This window comes from Haliotis rubra, unplaced genomic scaffold, assembly GCF_003918875.1.
Source record: "Haliotis rubra isolate DU_JTF1 unplaced genomic scaffold, ASM391887v1 Scf77, whole genome shotgun sequence".
Lineage (NCBI taxonomy): Eukaryota > Metazoa > Mollusca > Gastropoda > Lepetellida > Haliotidae > Haliotis > Haliotis rubra.
Window position 1 is genome coordinate 524243 of NW_025767490.1, and position 18295 is coordinate 542537.

An 18295-nucleotide genomic window follows, 5' to 3' on the forward strand; every position below is an offset into this window, starting at 1 on the left:
GACACATGATTATGTATATACACGTTTGGGTCGTTGGCAAATGGAAGTTGATATACCCCTTAGCTTCTTGCGCTTAAATACATTGTAAATCAGATTACCGTAAAATGGCCGTGATCATGAGTAACATACATGATCCGAGTGATCTAAGGTCAAACAGGGACTCAACGTATAGGGTCTGTGGGTCAATTCAGCTTGCATTCAGGTTCACTGTGTCACGTCAGCGGGATACGTTGACGAGGTTGGCATATTTCACAGGGATCAAAAAGATTGAACACCGGTACGTCTGCTGTTAAAGTTCTTTTTCTAACATCTGTGCGTCTAGCTGTTTGTGGTGTTATCGCGTATTTTGATACCAGGTAAGTGACAGTTTATATACATGTGTGATTTTATTACCGCTGATGTTACTATCCGAGAAATATTTGAGGGAGTTGTGAACGCTGACCTGAGGAACCGATCGAAACTTTTTAACAGTCGGTCAAGAGGTCGAGATAGGTTCAGAACTTGCATATAGCAACAAACCTTTACCCCATGAGCCGCCTAAACTAGCACCCCTTTTATTGAAGTCGTAATATTACAAGTAGAAATTGTTCTTCAACTTTTGCATGCGTACATTGCCCCGTGTGACACTGACCCAGTAAGGATTTCATCTACGTGGCGATGATGGGACTGAGCAAGCCGCGCAGGCGCGTCAGCTGCTATTTTCACCTCCCCCGACCCTCTCTTCAGCTCACCTCCCCCGCCTTCGCTTCCCTTCTTAGCTCTTGTAAATGTACATCGCAACGCAATTCCCATAATTGTGTTTGACCCCTCGGTATATTCGTAGTGACCCGACCGTCAGCATAGAGTTCATAAAGTGTGTCAATAATATATTTACACTCTGGGTGCCGTTCCACTAACCGATCTTAACTAAGATCGATCTTAGCAAGTTACGCCAATTTTACAATCGTCTTAGCTAAAAGTTACACCCGTTCCACTAACCGATCTTAGGCCGATCGTAGCCGGTCCCGATCTTACGATCCGATCCAAGCTTAGATCGAGACTCTTTCGTGCAAGAGATACAGGAATGCGAGGCACGAGTTATCTCCCTTTGCATAGTCTAGCAAATGATTGAAAGTAGTTTACGAAGTGAGTTTAGATTTACGCCGCACTCAGCAATAGTCCAGCTATATGGCGGCGGTCTGTAAATAATCTAGCTAAGATGCATAGCGTTCACTAACATGAGCGTTCATGTTAGTGAACGCTATGTATCTTAGCTATAAATAATCGAGTCTGGACCAGACAATCCAATGATCAACAGCATGAGCATCGATCTGCGCAAATGGGAACCGAAGACATGTGTCAACCAAGTCAGCGAGCCTGACCACCCGATCCCGTTAGTGGCCTCTTACGACAGGCATGGGTTATTGAAGTTTAATATTCTAACCCAGGCCTTCATGGGTATTTTTCCAACCAAGTGTAAACGTGGAGAAAAAACCTAGAGCAAAATATTAGGGTAGTGAGCACCTTGGTTTCAGGTGCAAGTGCGTGTGAACGCTGGGTATCAAGCATAATCTAATAATAATAAATGCATATTTATAGTGCGCCTATTCCACATCCTTGGGCATGCTCAAAGCGCTGTGTAAAGATAATTTACTCGAGAATATACAGCCGAGATTATAAAATTATATACAGAGAACAGGTTTTAAGTCTGACTTTAAAATCAATTGTGTCAGAGCTAATATGTGCCTTAAAATAAGAATAAACAAGGCGTATTGATTTTTGAATCCCCAACCAAATATGCTTAAATATATATGCATATTTGTATCTTTTTATTCAGAACATTGTTCACTTTACGGCTGTCCCTATTCTTAACCATGACGTTGCAATACTGTTGTACAAATGTGTTATACCGACACGCTCGGTTGTGTTCCCATGACGACAGTGGTCAGACTGGCCTGACATTTGTAAGGCTTCAGTGCAGTGTTTGTTTACATCACAGAAATATACAAATTCATTTCATGGGGAATTTAGGGACGCTCACGGTGAAATGCTCGCTCTTATTTTTCACATAGAATAGGAAAGCCACCATTTTGGTTTCTACCATTGATTTTAGCTTCCTAAGTGAATACACTTTGAAACTGACTGGGTAATTTTTAACTGAAGATATTGCAATCTGCTGTACAGTAGCATACATTTAGAGCTGTCCGTGGCTGTTTTCAGATTGGTCCAATACGACCTAGGTAGTCTAGTGGATTGGGTAGTCATGGCAGATAAGGGTAGTCTACGGTGATAATGGAATCCCGACGGCCTGGGACGTTGTTGTCTTAAGAAACACTTGTTTGTCCCACCCAGATTCGATACTTCACACTGCCATAATTCTATTTGTCAGCCCTGGGCCTAGATTTTCGAAGCTCTTTACAAACTGCGCATTTTCTAAGATAGTCGTAAGTGCCATATTTAGAGCAGTAACCAATACGCCTATCTTGGAGCATGCTGGGTGATAATGAGAGCTTCGAAAATCTAGGCCCTGAAGCCCGTTTCACAAAGCTATCGTAGCGCTACGACTGTCGTAAGTCTATGTTAAAGTATGGGAGTTACGATCACCACAGCGCTACTTTTCGATCACTTTGTGAAACGGGGTTCTTGGGCCTCCTTTCACAAAGCACTGAGGTGATCGTAAGTCACTAAGGTAACCTTAGAACAGTGTTAAAGAATGGGAGTTAAGGTTAACTTCAGTAAGGGTTGCTTCGTGAAAGGAGTCCCTGGGTTGTAGTCGTCAGACCGTAACAGAGGACCGGTTAGAGTGTTTACACAGGTTTTCCTGTCCACGAGGAGACGTTGTGCTGCAGCCCAAGGTCACACAGGTTATTTACTTGTACTGTGCCAACAGTTTTATCAGTGTGAAGTTTTACCAGTTTTATCATTCATGGAAAGTTATGCATGATTTTGCCAACAAGAGGATACCGCAATCCACTCTTCATTGCCCGTGTTGAGTGAGTTTAGGGACTGTTCATAATTTATGGCTAGGGGGTGGGGTGATTGGTGATCGTTTTTATGGAGAAGGATGAACACTGTGAATGACCCCCCCTAGAATTTATGTACAAAATAAGTGACCCCCCTTGCATGTCATGTACAAAATCAATGACCCCCACCTCCCCTTCCCATAATTTCTAAGCATAATTTTGATCATATTTTTATGTACAAAATTGCTGACCCCCTTAGTACGTGTGTACAAAATTGCTGACCTCCCCTAGCTCCCCAAAACAAAATGGGTACCCCCAAACACACACACAACCCACACACACACACTTCCTTAAACACCCACACCACCACCCCAAAACATCACCAAACAAACCTCTTCCTTAAAAAAAAACAAACCCCACCCCCAAAAAGCCATAAATTATGAACGGTCCCTTCGGTTTACGGCGCTTTTAGCAATATTCCAACAAAATCACGACGAGGGACACCAAAAATGGGCTTTGCACATTCTACCCATGTAGGGAATCGAACCCGCGCCTTCGGCGTGGCGAGCGAACGCTTTAACAACTAGCCCATCAATGTCTGTAGTGGTACCCGGATTATAGCAGTATAACGATGTACACACTACTTCCACTGTGGAATTCAATGTAACAAGTGTCAAGGTTTTAATTTGGTTGAGTATATATGGCCAGTGTACACAGGGTTTGAAAATACGTGCATATGTGATTTTCACGTAAAATACTTGACAATAATGTTAGAGATAAAAAGGTTGTTATTTTGCCAAGCTTTGCAAGAAATATCGACGACAAGTATATTTCATCATTGAACGCTTGGCATCCAGCGTGGTGCACTGTGGCATCCAGAAATACAGGGATTGGCAGTCACATCGTGCCAGTCAAACTCGTCAGGTATGGCGTTCTTTTCCAGATCATAATTCATAAATTCTATATACATTAGTGTCTGACAAAACATCGCTGGATCCTTGAGAAACTACAATATGTACATTGATAACTCTCTTGTGACAGTAGAGGATGTCGTTCGTCAAGATCCCGGATGCTGGTGGAGAGACGCTTAGACTCCTGGAAGTGGACGGCAATCTGTATCCTCCCTCTTCCGTCGAAGTCGTCAAGGGTATCCCCGACCTCACCATCAGACCGGACGACGTCTTTGTCTGCGCCTACCCTAAATGTGGTGAGCAGTGAGTGAGTGACTAAGGTTTTACGCCGCTTTTAGCAATATTCCAGCAATATCACGATGGGGGACACCAGAAATGGGCTTCACACATTGTACCCATGTGGAAATCGAACCCGGGCATTCGGTGTGACGAGCAAACGTTTTAACTACTAGGCTATCCCACCGCCCCGGTGAGTAGTTAAGAAACAGATTTTTTCTGAACTAAGAATTTGTTTAGTGGTAAAATAGGTTTATCACGCCATCATGACAAGATTCTGCTCTGATAGGATGAACCGAATAGTTTCTGTGGAAGTCAGGATATCGAGCTAGCGAGTGTGTGCTTGTGCTTGCGCGCGCTCGCGAATTCGTGTTTGTTTGCGCGTTTGTGTGTAAAAAACAGGGAAATCTTGTTTACGTTAATGAATGTTACGTTACAGTCCTTACAGTTATTATTGGAGTGCTTTAAATAATCAAACATACTGTTTCAGACATTTAACTTAAAATAGGTAAAACCATCAAACTATAAGGGGCGGTGGGGTAGCCTAGTGGTTAAAGCGTTGGCTTGTCACGCCGAAGACCCGGGTTCGAATCCCCACATGGGTACAATGTGTGCAGCCCATTTCTGGTGTGCCCCGCCGTGATGTTGCTGGAATATTGCTAAAAGCGGCGTAAAACCAAACTCAGTCAGTCAGTCAGTCAAACTATAATATGGACAGTGTTCTGAACAAACGTAAATGTTCAATCCAGTCACAAGTGGGTGAGCTGTGTTTGACCACTCTTGAGTAGCTGTGATAATTACGTGAGGAAACACATAACGCATGTCAGAAACACTTTTGAAACATCTGTGAGCTGGATAGTAACAAAAGAAGGTTCACGATCGAATCAAACTTGGATTCGAACCAGCAACAAGCACATTCTGACTCATACTGGCTGCATATCTTCGGAAAAGGGAATTTTCGTTTTATCATTGTTCAAACCTTACACCGATTGGTGAGCCGGACGGTGTTATTCCGTTATTTGGGATAAAATATAACACATGCTTAGTAAGAAAAAATTAGAAATATGTATAAGTGAGACGCTTTTGGGCAAAACTCCAGCAAAACCGAGTGAGTGAGTTTAATTTTAGCAATATTCCAGCAATATCACTGCGGGGGACACCAGAAATGGGTTTCACATACTGTACCCTTGTGGGGAAGCGAACCCGGGTCTTCGGCGAGACGAGCGAAAGTTTTGACCACTGGGCTACCCCACCGCCCATCCAGCGATATAAGGGACATAAGGAATTCGCTGCTTTCCGTGTACACAAATCGCAGCGAAAACTGGTGATGCGGCGTTATGCAATATTCACTCATCTTTCTTGTACCCACCTGATTAATCGAACCCATGACGCTCTGCATGTTTGACCATTGGAGTACCTCACCTCCTCTTGAACTATGAGTGAGTGTGAGTGAGTGAGTTTAGTTTTGCGCCGCACTCAGCAATATTCCAGCTATATGGCGGCGGTCTGTAAATAATCAAGTCTGGACCAGACAATCCAGTGATCAACATCATGAACATCGATCTGCACAATTGGGAACCGATGACATGTGTCAACCAAGTCAGCGAGCCTGACCACCTGATCCCGTTAGTCGCCTCTTACGACAAGCGTAGTCGCCTTCTGTGACAAGCATGGGTTGCTGAAGACCTATACTATCCCGGATCTTCACGGGTCCTTGAACTATGAACTAATATACGTGGTGATGTTTCAGGCACCCACTGGGTGTGGGAAATGGCCCGGCTGCTTCTCTCGGGCGAAACGGAGGCCGTTATAGAGAAGGATGAACTGATGCTAGAGTTCATCGGAAACGATGCTATACAGAAGTTTCCATCCCCGCGAATCTTAAACACACATTGTCTTGTTGAACAACTGCCGCGTGGTGTGTTTGAGAATAAGAACAAAATAATCTACATTCTTCGAAACCCCAAGGACATGGCAGTTTCGTTCTACCATCACCACAAAAAACTACCAGATTACGGATATAATGGAAAATGGGAGAATTATTTCCCCACACTGATGGACGGGAAAGGTGAGCTATATCTGAGTGAATGGATCACTGTTAGTTTTGAGTGAGTGACTGTGGTTTTACGCCGCTTATAGCAATATTCCAGCAATATCACGGCGGGGGACAGCAGAAATGGGCTTCACACATTGTCCCCATGTGTCCCCTGACCTATAAAGGGTTCGTAGCGCTACGACTTTCGAAAGCATATGTCAAACTATTGCAACTATTGGGTTACGACAGGCCGTAACGTTACGAACGCTTTGTGGATCGGATGAGTGAGTTTAGTTTCACGCAGTTTTTCGCAATATCCAGCAATATCACTGCGGGGACACCAGAAATGGGCTTCACACATTGATCTCATATGGGGAATCGAACCCATGACGGCATGACAAGCGAACGCTTTAACCACTAGGCTACCCCACCGCCCTTTATGGATCGGGGTAACAGAATATAACTTTCCCCCTCCACTAATATTACAATCTCTACTATTCAGTTGACTTCGGGTCGTTTTTCACCTACCTCAAGGACTGGGATGCGGTTGGGAGAACCCGTCCTGAATTGCCGGTGGTGACACTTGTGTATGAAGATCTGAAAGAGGTAACATTTGATTGCACCTTATCTGGAATATTCTAGCTGGGAATGGGTGACTGTTAATGCAGGGAGAGCTGAAAGGGGTGGGAGGTGAACGGGAGAGCTGAGAATGGGGTGAGGATTGGATGCTCGGGTTTGTTAGTTTGTATGTTGTTTTATGCCGCAATCAGCAATTTGCCGCGGTCTGTAAATAATCAAGTCTGGACCAGACAATCCAGTGACTGACATCATGAGCATCTACGCCATTGGGATACGGCGACATGTGTCAACCAAGTCAGCGAGCCTGACCACCCGATCCCGTTAGTCGCCTCTTACGACAAACATGGGCTGCTGAAGACCAAGATCTTCACAGGTGCGGACGTTAGGGATGTTAAACGTATGAGAATAGGATGTAAGAGCTGAATGGGGTTGGGGATGGAACGCTTGAAGGGCGAATGTGGAGGAGAATAGGATAGAATTGACAGAATATTCTGTGAAAGACACAGCAGTAGTTCGTCAATGGACATAACTCGTTAAAATGTGTCAGCATATCATAACTAGTGATAATCTTTTTCAGGACCCACTTCCCGGTATAAGAAAGCTAGCAAAGTTTCTGAATTGTGAGAAATCAGAGGAATTCTATCTCAAAATAAAAGAGTTGACGAGTTTCAACAAAATGAAGTCGGCGAAAGGCAAAATCATAAAAGCAACTGACGGCGCATCAGTCATGTACAGAAAAGGTTGGTACAGCTGCTGCGGGACTTGTGAATGAGTTAATGGCTGTTACAAACAACCCTCTTACACGGGACTGCTTTGACCTTTATGTTTTTGTAATTCCACCGCCTCCTCGTCCTCTTTATGGAGGTAACTGGTGCAGGTGCACCGAAATGCTAGCTCTTGAGATACATGGGCTACGGCCTCCTCATCAGCTGGAGGCTGATTAAGATATTACTGTTCCTTGGAATTTTTGTCCTGGTTTGTAGTTACATTTTCTAAAATGTACGCAGATAAAACCCAACCACTTCAAGAATCCATGGTAGGTCAGTCAAATGTCATTTAGTGAGTGAGTGAGTGAGTGAGTTGGGGTGTACGCCGCTTTTGGCATTATTCCAGCAATATCACGGCGGGGAACACCGGAACAGTGGGCTTCACAAATTGTACCCATGTGGAGAATTGAACCCGGCCCTTGGCGTGGCGAGCGAACGCTTTAACCACTAGGCTACCCCATCGCCCTAAATTCAACAAAAAAACCCACTTAATTGTTTATCAAGTGTAGTGCAGCAAATTGCACGTTTTGTACATCGTTCGTTTTATGGACTTTCCCCAGTGACTGGCATGTTTATTTTGATGCAACACCTGCTGAGTGTTGCCTGTGCCATGTTGCTTTATACAGCGTTGTCTGAATGCCTCTTGTTATTGCAAGAGCTAAATGCGGCAGTAGTAAGTATCCCCACTGTGGCATTCTGCCATTTTGTTTGTCAGGGAAAATTTCAAATCATTTCGTTATCTGATCGTCCAGGCTGTCTGGTTTGGTCTTCACCTTTGTAAGCCCTCGAAATGAAAACAGCATTCTGATTGGATGTCGTGCTTTCATAAGAAGGGACACAACTCATGTGCAATAGGGTACGGCGTGACGTTCGAGTGGAGGAGAGTGGGCTTGAAATGGCAAGGGTTGAACAAGGCTTATATCACGCAAATATAGAATAGTGGACGCCCTTGCCTCGGGAAGATGACATTTCGTTTAACATTATAGTTTAAGGATGTGAACTCAATTATCATATCGTTGTTGACAAGTATTTCCGTAGTGCCATTTTCAAAATCTGCACGTTAGACAGAGTCTAACCAATCATACACGTCTCATGTTTATTCAGGATGGTCAGTTAAATGTTACATTTGTCCTGTCTAAATACCGTGATTCCATTTTCCGTAAACATGGACGAAAGCTCTGTGTTATATTTCTTAATGTGTTTAGACGGCATTTCTTAGTTAACGCACCTGTATGAAACCAGATACCATATAATAGATTATTATATGGACTCTGATGAAACTAATTTTGTGAAAGAGCAAGAAACAATTGAATCATTGATCCTTAATGATACGAGCTTTTTCCCACCATCGATAGACTTGGTCCCAGTAGCCAGTTCCTGCAGGCACCGACTAAATATAGGCAGCGATGCTTTGCTCAAAATATGAATCACTGATGGGTCTGGTCGAAACCAATGTTTCGGGTAACATGTAGCCTTGCTCAAAGGCTGTACTGAATGCTAAACCATATGGATGTATAGTATTTCTATCCTTTAAAGAGGAAAGTGTAGATAAGGACGCCTGTTAGAAGTACAATGTGTTCTGTTTAATCACATTTTGTAAAATTATCATTTGAACTAATTTTACCTACCTTGTGAAAGTCTAGGTAGGTAACAAGTATATGGTTTGTGAGGTTGTGTCTCTTTAATTTCAAATTCTGTAACAATGTTGGACTCAGGTGCTTTATGTAGGTCATGTTAGTTGAAAATTTGTACAGGTGATAACGGCGAACGAACCGATACGATAAGATCCGGAAGTATCCGATTTGTTTTTCTCGAATGGTAGATATGGCTTTCCTGACGACTGTTTCCATCTGTGGTAAACCCCTGGGTCGTAAGTGAAACTATTGGGTGGACGGCTTACTGAAACTAAAGTATTTCACCTTAATTACAAGTAGTCGTCACATAGCTGGGATATTGCTGGAATATGATTTATCAAAGAATGTGTTCCTTTTGGAAGTCGTGAGATCCCATGATTGCTATCTTTTTCGTGTTTCAGGTGAAGTTGGCGACTGGAAAAATCATTTCACTGTGGCCCAGAATGAGCTATTTGACAGGACATACAAGGAGAAAATGGCTGATTGCGACATAAAGTTCCGATACACGTTGTAGTACGGACGTAAGGAAAACACAACCATGGGTAAAACAAATGCACACTTATTTACACGAGAACTTGAAACGAATGACAGCAGATTACTAAAGAATTAAACTGAATTAATTACGTAAAGGTATACATGTACTGTATTTTTATAATTAATTTAAATCAATACGACTGATTGTGCTTATCCAAGTATTCGGGATTTTACTGGTTTACCTATCAAACACTTTTGTACATATTTTTATACAGCTTGTTTTCGGAATTTGAGATTTTATTGAATTACAATGTCCACGAGTTTATACCTTGTTTAGCCTATTTTCAACGTATATTTGTTGGCTTGTATATACCGGTACCATATGTGCATGCGTACGTGCATTGCGTGCATTGCGTGCATTGATTGAATAAATAGGACCGTGTGCTTGTAACACACGTTATATTTGGGATTACTCTTTCTAAGCAAAGTACAGATTCTTGTACTGAGTCCCACGAGAGATTCGAACCCACACCCTCAGAGTCAGGCACCTAGTCGCCATCACACAAAATTAACCGTCTAACCCACTCAGCCATCGCTGTTTCGACAAAAATGGAAGTCGGACAACTGGTAGTCTAGTACTAGAGGTGAGGTGAGGTGAAATTGGGTTTAACGTCGTGCTTGAGAATATTTCGCTCATATGACGACGTGCATGCGTGTGTATGCGTATGTGCGGCTGCTTGTACTAGCCCAGACTGAAGCTGGTTTTATAGTGCTAGCCCACTGAGATACCATGCCGCAGTGAAGAATGAATACCCCACTCAGACACATTATACTGACTCCGAGCTGACCAGTCCTTGTTGTACCCATTAATGCCGAGCGCCAGACAGGGACCAACAAGTACCATATTTTAACATCTTTTGGTATGACGCGGTCGGGGATCGATCCCGCGACCTTCCGCACTCCGGGCGGACGCTCTAACCACTACACCACGGAGGCGGTCTCTAGTACTAGATTCTGTACTTTACTGAGAAACCGTAATCCCAAATATAACATGCGTTAAATTTGACCACTTTCTAAATGACATTGTGTATTCATGACCATGAGTTTATATGGATATATGGTATTGTACACATGAAGCTTATTCTCGTGCGTATGATGTGTGCATGTGTATATATGCATATGTGAACATGGCGTTATGAATGTGGATGTAAGTATTCTGGTACTGAAATAAGGGGTACATGTGGATACGTTCTTGCTCATGTCTAGTGGAGGTCAGAGTGATTCCTCTGTATCACATGCTTTGGCTTGAAGGAGAATATATATAGGGACGGACAAAAACATGTACCCATATTTGGTGGTGGCTGAAATTGAAACAAGCTAAAAATGGTTATTCATGGGGATGTAATAAATACAGACATTAGAGTTGCGTTTTGACCTCAATTTTGTACCAATTTTCGCAGTGTTTTTGCTATTTTATTCAGCTTAGTTGCGTTTTACTAACGTTTGGAATCCTTTGGTGAAATCCAGTCGACAAGTGTATGTTTTCTTTTATCACAGCTGTTAGACGGACACACAGGCCCTCGTGTCTTTGCGAGGATTAATGATTAAAAATATTGTTTTTGAGATGACCCCCGACTCGAAATGCTTCACAGTACAATACATCATAATGTATTATACTGTGAAGCATTTCGAGTCGGGGATCATCTCAAATTTTGTATATATTTTATAAAATCTCTAATCCTCGCAAAGACACGAGGGCCTGTGGACGGACATACCGGTAGTGTAATTATCAAAATGGGATTTTGACGGTAGAGGATTTTTTAAAAAGGTTCTGAAGAAATCACCTTTGGTTAAGACTACTGGTTGTGTTATATTATGAGCAAATATTCGAATGGCTTGAGAATACTTTGTCATAAATAATATTCTCATTTTCAGTATAACAAGGCACTTGCTCTTAGCTGCCTTATAGTTTCAGTTCTCCTCTGAAACTGTAGCTCTACACTAGAAATGGCATGAGGACCAAGTACCAGGTTAATTGAATAATGGAATGTCAGTAGAATGATAGAAAGTTAGTAGAATGATAGACTGTGAGTGAGTGAGTATGGTTTTACGTCGCTTTTAGAAATATCACGGCGGGGGACACCAGAATGGGCTTGACACATTGTACCCATGTGGGGAATCGAACCCAGGTCTTCGGCGTTAACCACGAGGCTACCCCACCACCCTAGAAAGTCAGTAGATGTTTTTAAACTCCAATGTCAGTAAGTATGTTTCAGACAGTACTTAATATTATATAAATATCGCTAAGATATTAATGCTTTATCAACCAGGTTATATACTACTTATTATATAAGTAACTCCATATTGTCCAGCTAATTAAACTCTGTGCCTGAAAGGAATCAATCAAACTCGTAAATATAACCGAAGCAGGAAATAAACAACAATATAAAAGCCAAGGAAAGTAGTATAATGGTTTTTAATGTCTGGTCCTTACCTCTGCTAATTACCTTTCTGACGTAAATTTATAACTGATTATATGTCTGATGGAGTACCTTACTTGCGTCAGTTGCGACTGCGACAGACCGTCTCCCAGACCATAATACATTGATAAGGAGTCCAAGTCTAGAATGACTGGGCAAGTCTAGAGAGCCTAACCTGTAGGGTTGTTCTGGGCTCTTTTTTTATTTCATTTAATTCAATTTAGATATATATTTATCAATGAGATATTTTTATCTCCTGGACTAAATATTTGCTTATGACGTTGACTGGTGCACTGTACTGCCCTTATTAAGAACCCCATTAGATCCAGGGCCAGAGTAGGCCCCCACAGATCGTTCATGGAGATCCCCAGAGCCGTGTTAGATAATGATTGGCCAGACAGGTTGCGTTGTTAGACTGACGACGTATTGTATCCCTCGACATTAGTTGTTGTTCATGCTGTTAACCACTGGTTTGCTTGGACCGGGTTCGATTATTGGCATGTTCTCATGACATAGATTAAATATTGATGGGTGCGGCGTTACACTTCATTCGCTCAAACATCTTGAGAATATGAGTGTGATGGAATTTTAGTTTTACACCGCTTTTAGCAATATTCCAGCAATATCAGCAGAAATGGGCTTCACACATTGTAGGCCTACCCATGTGGGGAATCGAACCCGGGCCTTCTTCGTGACGAGCAAATGCTTTAACCACAAGGCTACCCCGCCAACCCTTTTTGAGAATGTGCAACGTATTTAGTCTATGATAAATGATTTTGTTGACAGGTGCTCTTGTGTCTTTCACGTATTTGACCAGTTTGTTTCATTTTATGATATATTTTCCTTGTATTATTACAGAAACATCCATGATTGTGTTACAATGTCATGTTGGCAATATTCCTGACGACTTTATATTTGACAGGACCAATCTGTGTCATTTATCCAGTATGCTTTAACATGTCAGTATGTCAATAAAATCAAAACTTTAATTGTGTTGATGTTCATTTCTGTCGCACAATACCCGTGCGCACACCGATAGAGTAAGGGAATGGGTGCCGATAGAGTAAGGGAATGGGTGCCGATAGAGTAAGGGAATGGGTGCCGATTTTCGCTGCAGATAGATACATATTCTGGCTATATCATGACAGATGACACCAGAAATGGGCTTCACAGAATGTGAAGGAAATCGAACCCGAGTCTTAGGCGTGAAGAGCAAGCCCTTTCACCACTGGGCTATCCCACCTCATCGTACATCGTGTGAAGGCCTATTACACACATGCTTAAGCACGCCCATGCGAGTGAGTGAGTGTGTTTAGTTTTACGCCGCATTTAGAAATATTCCATCAATATCATGACAGGGGACGCCAGAAATGGGCTTCATATATTGTACCCATGTGGGGAATCGAACCCGAGCTAACGCTTTAACCAACAGACTAACCCACCGCCCCACTCCCACGTGAACCTTGACAAGCACATAGAACAAATCTCAATATTACACAGCCCGATTTGGAATAAAGGGGGGAAATAACAAGGGGGTCAACATCCCGCATTCAGATCATGATATTCAGTTCATTATATTTCTTTAACGCAGAAAATGAAATATATTTCGAAAATAATAATTATTATGTTAAATACGCGTACGCCTATCAAAGTCGCCATCAAATGTCAGCTACATACAACACGATGAACTGAGGGTTAGCGGAAGAATGTGGATCTAGTGATATGATTGTATATGTTTGAGTTATCATAAGAACTGAAACTTATAAATAGAACAGGAAACTATAGTCCATAGACATCTGGTAAAATTTGTTCCGGAAATATTCAACGATTTTCTGCTCTCGAAACAAACTCTGAACACATTTGAAATTTGTTGTCAAGGAAAGGGCAAAAAGACACCTGTCACAACTAGACTGTCGTGTTCGAAAAATCTGGTCGAGAGGCTTTGAGCGGTCTTTTGAGTCAAGTTACGGAGGGAAAACGGAGTGACACGTTATGATTTTACTAACGATTCAAGCAGCATCGAGTATGTGTTTTAGATTACGTGTGGGTGTGTGAGTTTAATTTTACGCCGCACTCAGCACCATTCCAGCTATATGGCGGCGGTCTGTAAATAATCGAGTCTCCATCTACGCAACTGGGATACGATGGTATGTCAACCAAGTCGGCGAGCCTGACCACCCGATCCCGTTAGTCGCCTCTTACTACAAGCAGGGGCTACTGAAGATCAATTCTAACCCGGATCTTCACGGGTGTGTTATAGGATGTGTTTAATTAAATCATTATAAATAAATCTGTAGGTAATTTTGACATACATCAACCACTCAAAGAGGAAAATACAGACGCAGTATTGAATGTTGACACACACTGAGTCTTAGTACTATATAAAAGTGTCACTGACGGGGTCTTAGTACTATATAAAAGTGCTTTTATATAGTACTGAGACCCCGTCACTGACAGTATATGCCTTGATGGCAGTTTTTTAGCGTTACAAACCCCTGTGTGAAGTATGTGGTGAAACAATTCTAAAAAATGAAGCATTTCAACTTGTAGTTTCAGAAAGTAAAATGAAAACGAAATGAACGGATTTTCCAAGTTATCGAGCTACATGTATAAGAAGTTTACTGAAACGTGATTTTTGCTTAATGACGGGTACACTTGTGGCTCGTCTTTGATCGTAGCGACCGCCTCCGTGGTGTTGTGGTTAGAGCGTCCGCCCGGAGAGCGGAAGGTCGCGGGTTCGATCCCCGACGGCGTCATACCAAACGACGTTAAAATATGGTACTTGTTGGTTCCTGCCTGGCGCTCGGCATTAATGGGTACAACAAGGACTGGTCGGCTCGGGAGTCAGTATAATGTGTCTGCGTGGGGTATTCATGCATCACTGCGGCATGGTATCTCAGTGAGCTAGCACTATAAAACCAGCTTCAGTCTGGGCTAGTGCAAGCAGCCGCACATACACATACGCATGCACGTCGTCATATGAGCGAAATATTCTCAAGCACGACGTTAAACCCAATTTCACCTCACCTTTGATCGTAGCACGTGCATATCTAAAATAAATGCACAGCGCACCCGAATGGTCAAAATAATCTTACAAACAAACATAATTCTGATATGTTTTAGTGAATTTAGTTTTACGCCGCACTCAGCAATGTCCAGCTATTTGGCAGTAATATAGCATGGTTCTATTGGGCTTAAAAGTCGTGTTGCGATACTTTTTTCCTTGTGTATAAATCCTTGACGGACACGGGTGTTGCACATAAATTGGTCTGAATTGATTAACGTTTGTTTCAAATTTGAACGAAATCGTTGAAGAAATAAATATTTTAGAAAATTCTACCGCTACTCAGTCTTTAATGAATAAGTGTAGCAGTAGAATTTTTTCTTCATCGATTTCGTTCAAATTTGAAATATATGTTAATCATAAGATATAAAACTAATCTGTGATTGCAAAAATCTATATTTTTATTTTTTTTAAATATGTCCAAACAGTGATTTGAACTACTGTGCTATTTGGTCAACGTCCAAGTCGGAACATTCCGGCTGATTGACAACTATGCAGTGACGGAAGCACACATAAAATGAAAGCGTGGCTGTCCGTACAACTGTATGTTGGTTCCAGATCCCAGACCCAAAAATGGTGAAAATGTGGAGCAATTCTGGAGACCGAATGGGATGTGATTTTCACATTCAGAAATGATTTACCTTTGATTTAAAGCCGGTTGTCATGAACTAAGGTGCGTGACTACCGTGCAGGGGCCATTTTAAGGGTAATATTTTAACCGATAACGGGATAGTTATTTAATAACTGTGGTTTGGAGTGACCGATTTTCATCAAAATAGTAGTTTGGGAATGCTCAGATCATGATTTAAAATTGTGGTCAATAATGGTATATATATTAAATTGTGGACAATAATGTTTCATATATGCTCATCCCAAAATATTTTGGTAAGGTCAAAGGTAAATTTGAATAGAAAGTGAATTTGATGAGGAAAAAATATGAGTTAAACTTTACAAATTAAAGGTTAATTTACCCAAATTATGCTTTTCTAATTCAGAGATATCATTTTAAGAACATATATACGTTTCGTTGGCACAAAAAAAAACATTTGAAGGAAACCTTGTAGTCAGATCAGCAAAATATTACATAAATTCTGTTCAACAGTAACAGATCCATGCTTTACATAGCATCAACGATACCAAATATGTCGAACATACTGTTCGACTATCATTAAAATCACACAATATAACAGAAAGCTCTTAAATGTATAATTCTATTATTCCAGATGTCTTTTCATCAAAGAACGATGAGTCAGTCATGTCATCATAATGCAAGCAACATTTCCTCATATCAATTTGATATCTATTGTTCTTAATAGTCACAGTGTATTCCCAGTTGACATGTTAGTCAATGTCAGCAATGTCAAGGTCACGGGAACATGTTTCAGGTCACATCCACATGCTGCAGTACACAACACGTTTTGATTTAAACATATTTTATTCAAAAATGAAATGGATTGGGCACACGTTATCCAACTTAGGAACGCCCTCTCCCAGAAGTTACATAATATCATTTCATATTTACAATATAAAAACACTGACAACAGGGATTTGTTGAATGAATTTATAAGATCTTTAAGAGGTTGTGTATAATATATACAAGAATAAAACTACAAAAACTTTCAGTGAGCTTAATATATCTATGTACATGTTCAAATAATAATTAATTTTCATATAGTAGTAGTGTGACATGACCAAATTAAAATAAATCTAGATTAATGGTCATACAGCATTTACATTTACAAACAAATCTTTACGCTGCGTTGTATACAAAAAACATTCTAAGGGATAATGCCATGAATTTCACAAGAACAACCACAAGTACAAGAAGCATCTGATCTTAAATTATTTCCAAATAAATCGTAATTTAGCGGACTTGTATTGTACCTCAGTTGTGTGTGAATAATGATAAGTTTTCTTGTTCCTGACCAAACGAACGATGGAGCTGCATTTACTTTACTTTGAATTTTCAATTTAAAACCTGCACAAGAATCTATGTTTCTTATTTCTATGGGAACATTGTTCCACATTCGTATAGTAGATGGAATAAATGATGATAAGGAAAGTTTCAATCTCGTAAATGGAAGGGAGAAGTTTAAAGAGTTGCGAAGGTTATAAGATGAGTTTTGGCCAACATATGTAGGTAGTGGTTGCTGAAAGTATGATGGTGCAATATTGTGAAGAATCTTTTTCTATTTCTTCTACGTTCACTTAGGGTTTCCCAACCAGTTTCAAAACACAAATGATCACGAGAAGTATATTTTGGAAGTCCTGTTACTACACGAGCTGCTTCTAACTGTAACTGTTCTAAGGAGTTAGTTTGATCAGCTGTGCATCCATCCCATAATTCACACGTATATTTAAAATGAGGACGAATGAAAACAGTGTAGATCGTATTTAGCGTTGTTCTTTTTAGCAAAAACTGTAACTTTCTCATGGAATTTATCATTTTGGAGGTTTTCTTTAAAATATCATTTATGTGATGGGACCAGCCTCCATTTCAAGAGAATGTTGCACCAAGATGTTTATGAAAAGGTAAAGCTATAATGTTACAGCCATCAAGATATAAATTGTCTAGCTTGTCACTATCTCTGGTCGAGAATTATACAGCCTCTGTCTTACCTGGGTTGTATTTGAATAACCAGTTCTTAGCCCAATCACTTAACGAGCTTAAACTTTCATTCATAGTTACTTGTAATGATTGCATGTTTTTGGAAGATGCACCGAGTGATGTGTCATCAGCAAACAATCTTGTTGAGCAATTTGATATATAAGCATTTCATTCACATACACAATGAAAAGAAAGGGTCCCAAAACCGAACCTGTGGGACTCCGGTTTGTAAATGTTCTCGAATTAGACAATGTGCCATTCACAAAAACTGATTGAGTACGCATGCTTATATAACTAGCAAGCCAATTTAGTAAATTATCCTTAGCCCCATACATATCCAATTTCAATAAAAGCCCTATATGCCAGACACGGTCGAAAGCTTTTAAAAAATCACAAAATACCATACAATAGTTTCCTTTCTTTGAGAGGCGACCGCCTCCGTGGTGTAGTGGTTAGAGCGTCCGCCCGGAGAGCGGAACGTCGATCCCCGACCGCGTCATACCAAATGACGTTAAAATATGGTAC

At 41.1% G+C, this 18295-nt stretch overlaps 1 protein-coding gene across 3 annotated transcripts; it reads left to right on the top strand.

The window, feature by feature from the left end:
* Nucleotides 1–229: 229 nt before the first annotated feature.
* LOC124260575 (sulfotransferase 1C2-like) lies at nucleotides 230–10186 on the top strand. 3 transcript variants are annotated; one of them, XM_046694900.1, is made up of 6 exons: nucleotides 230–277; nucleotides 3984–4149; nucleotides 5880–6197; nucleotides 6667–6770; nucleotides 7321–7483; nucleotides 9546–10186. In XM_046694900.1, exons 2-6 carry the CDS (start codon nucleotides 3990–3992, stop codon nucleotides 9656–9658), a joined length of 858 nt encoding a protein of 285 aa, XP_046550856.1. In that variant the 5' UTR covers nucleotides 230–277; nucleotides 3984–3989; the 3' UTR covers nucleotides 9659–10186. The 3 variants fall into 3 exon arrangements, with proteins under 3 accessions (XP_046550856.1, XP_046550855.1, XP_046550854.1); XM_046694899.1 differs by having other exon boundaries at nucleotides 276–356; XM_046694898.1 differs by lacking the exon at nucleotides 230–277 and adding an exon at nucleotides 282–356 and having other exon boundaries at nucleotides 3987–4149.
* Nucleotides 10187–18295: the final 8109 nt, after the last annotated feature.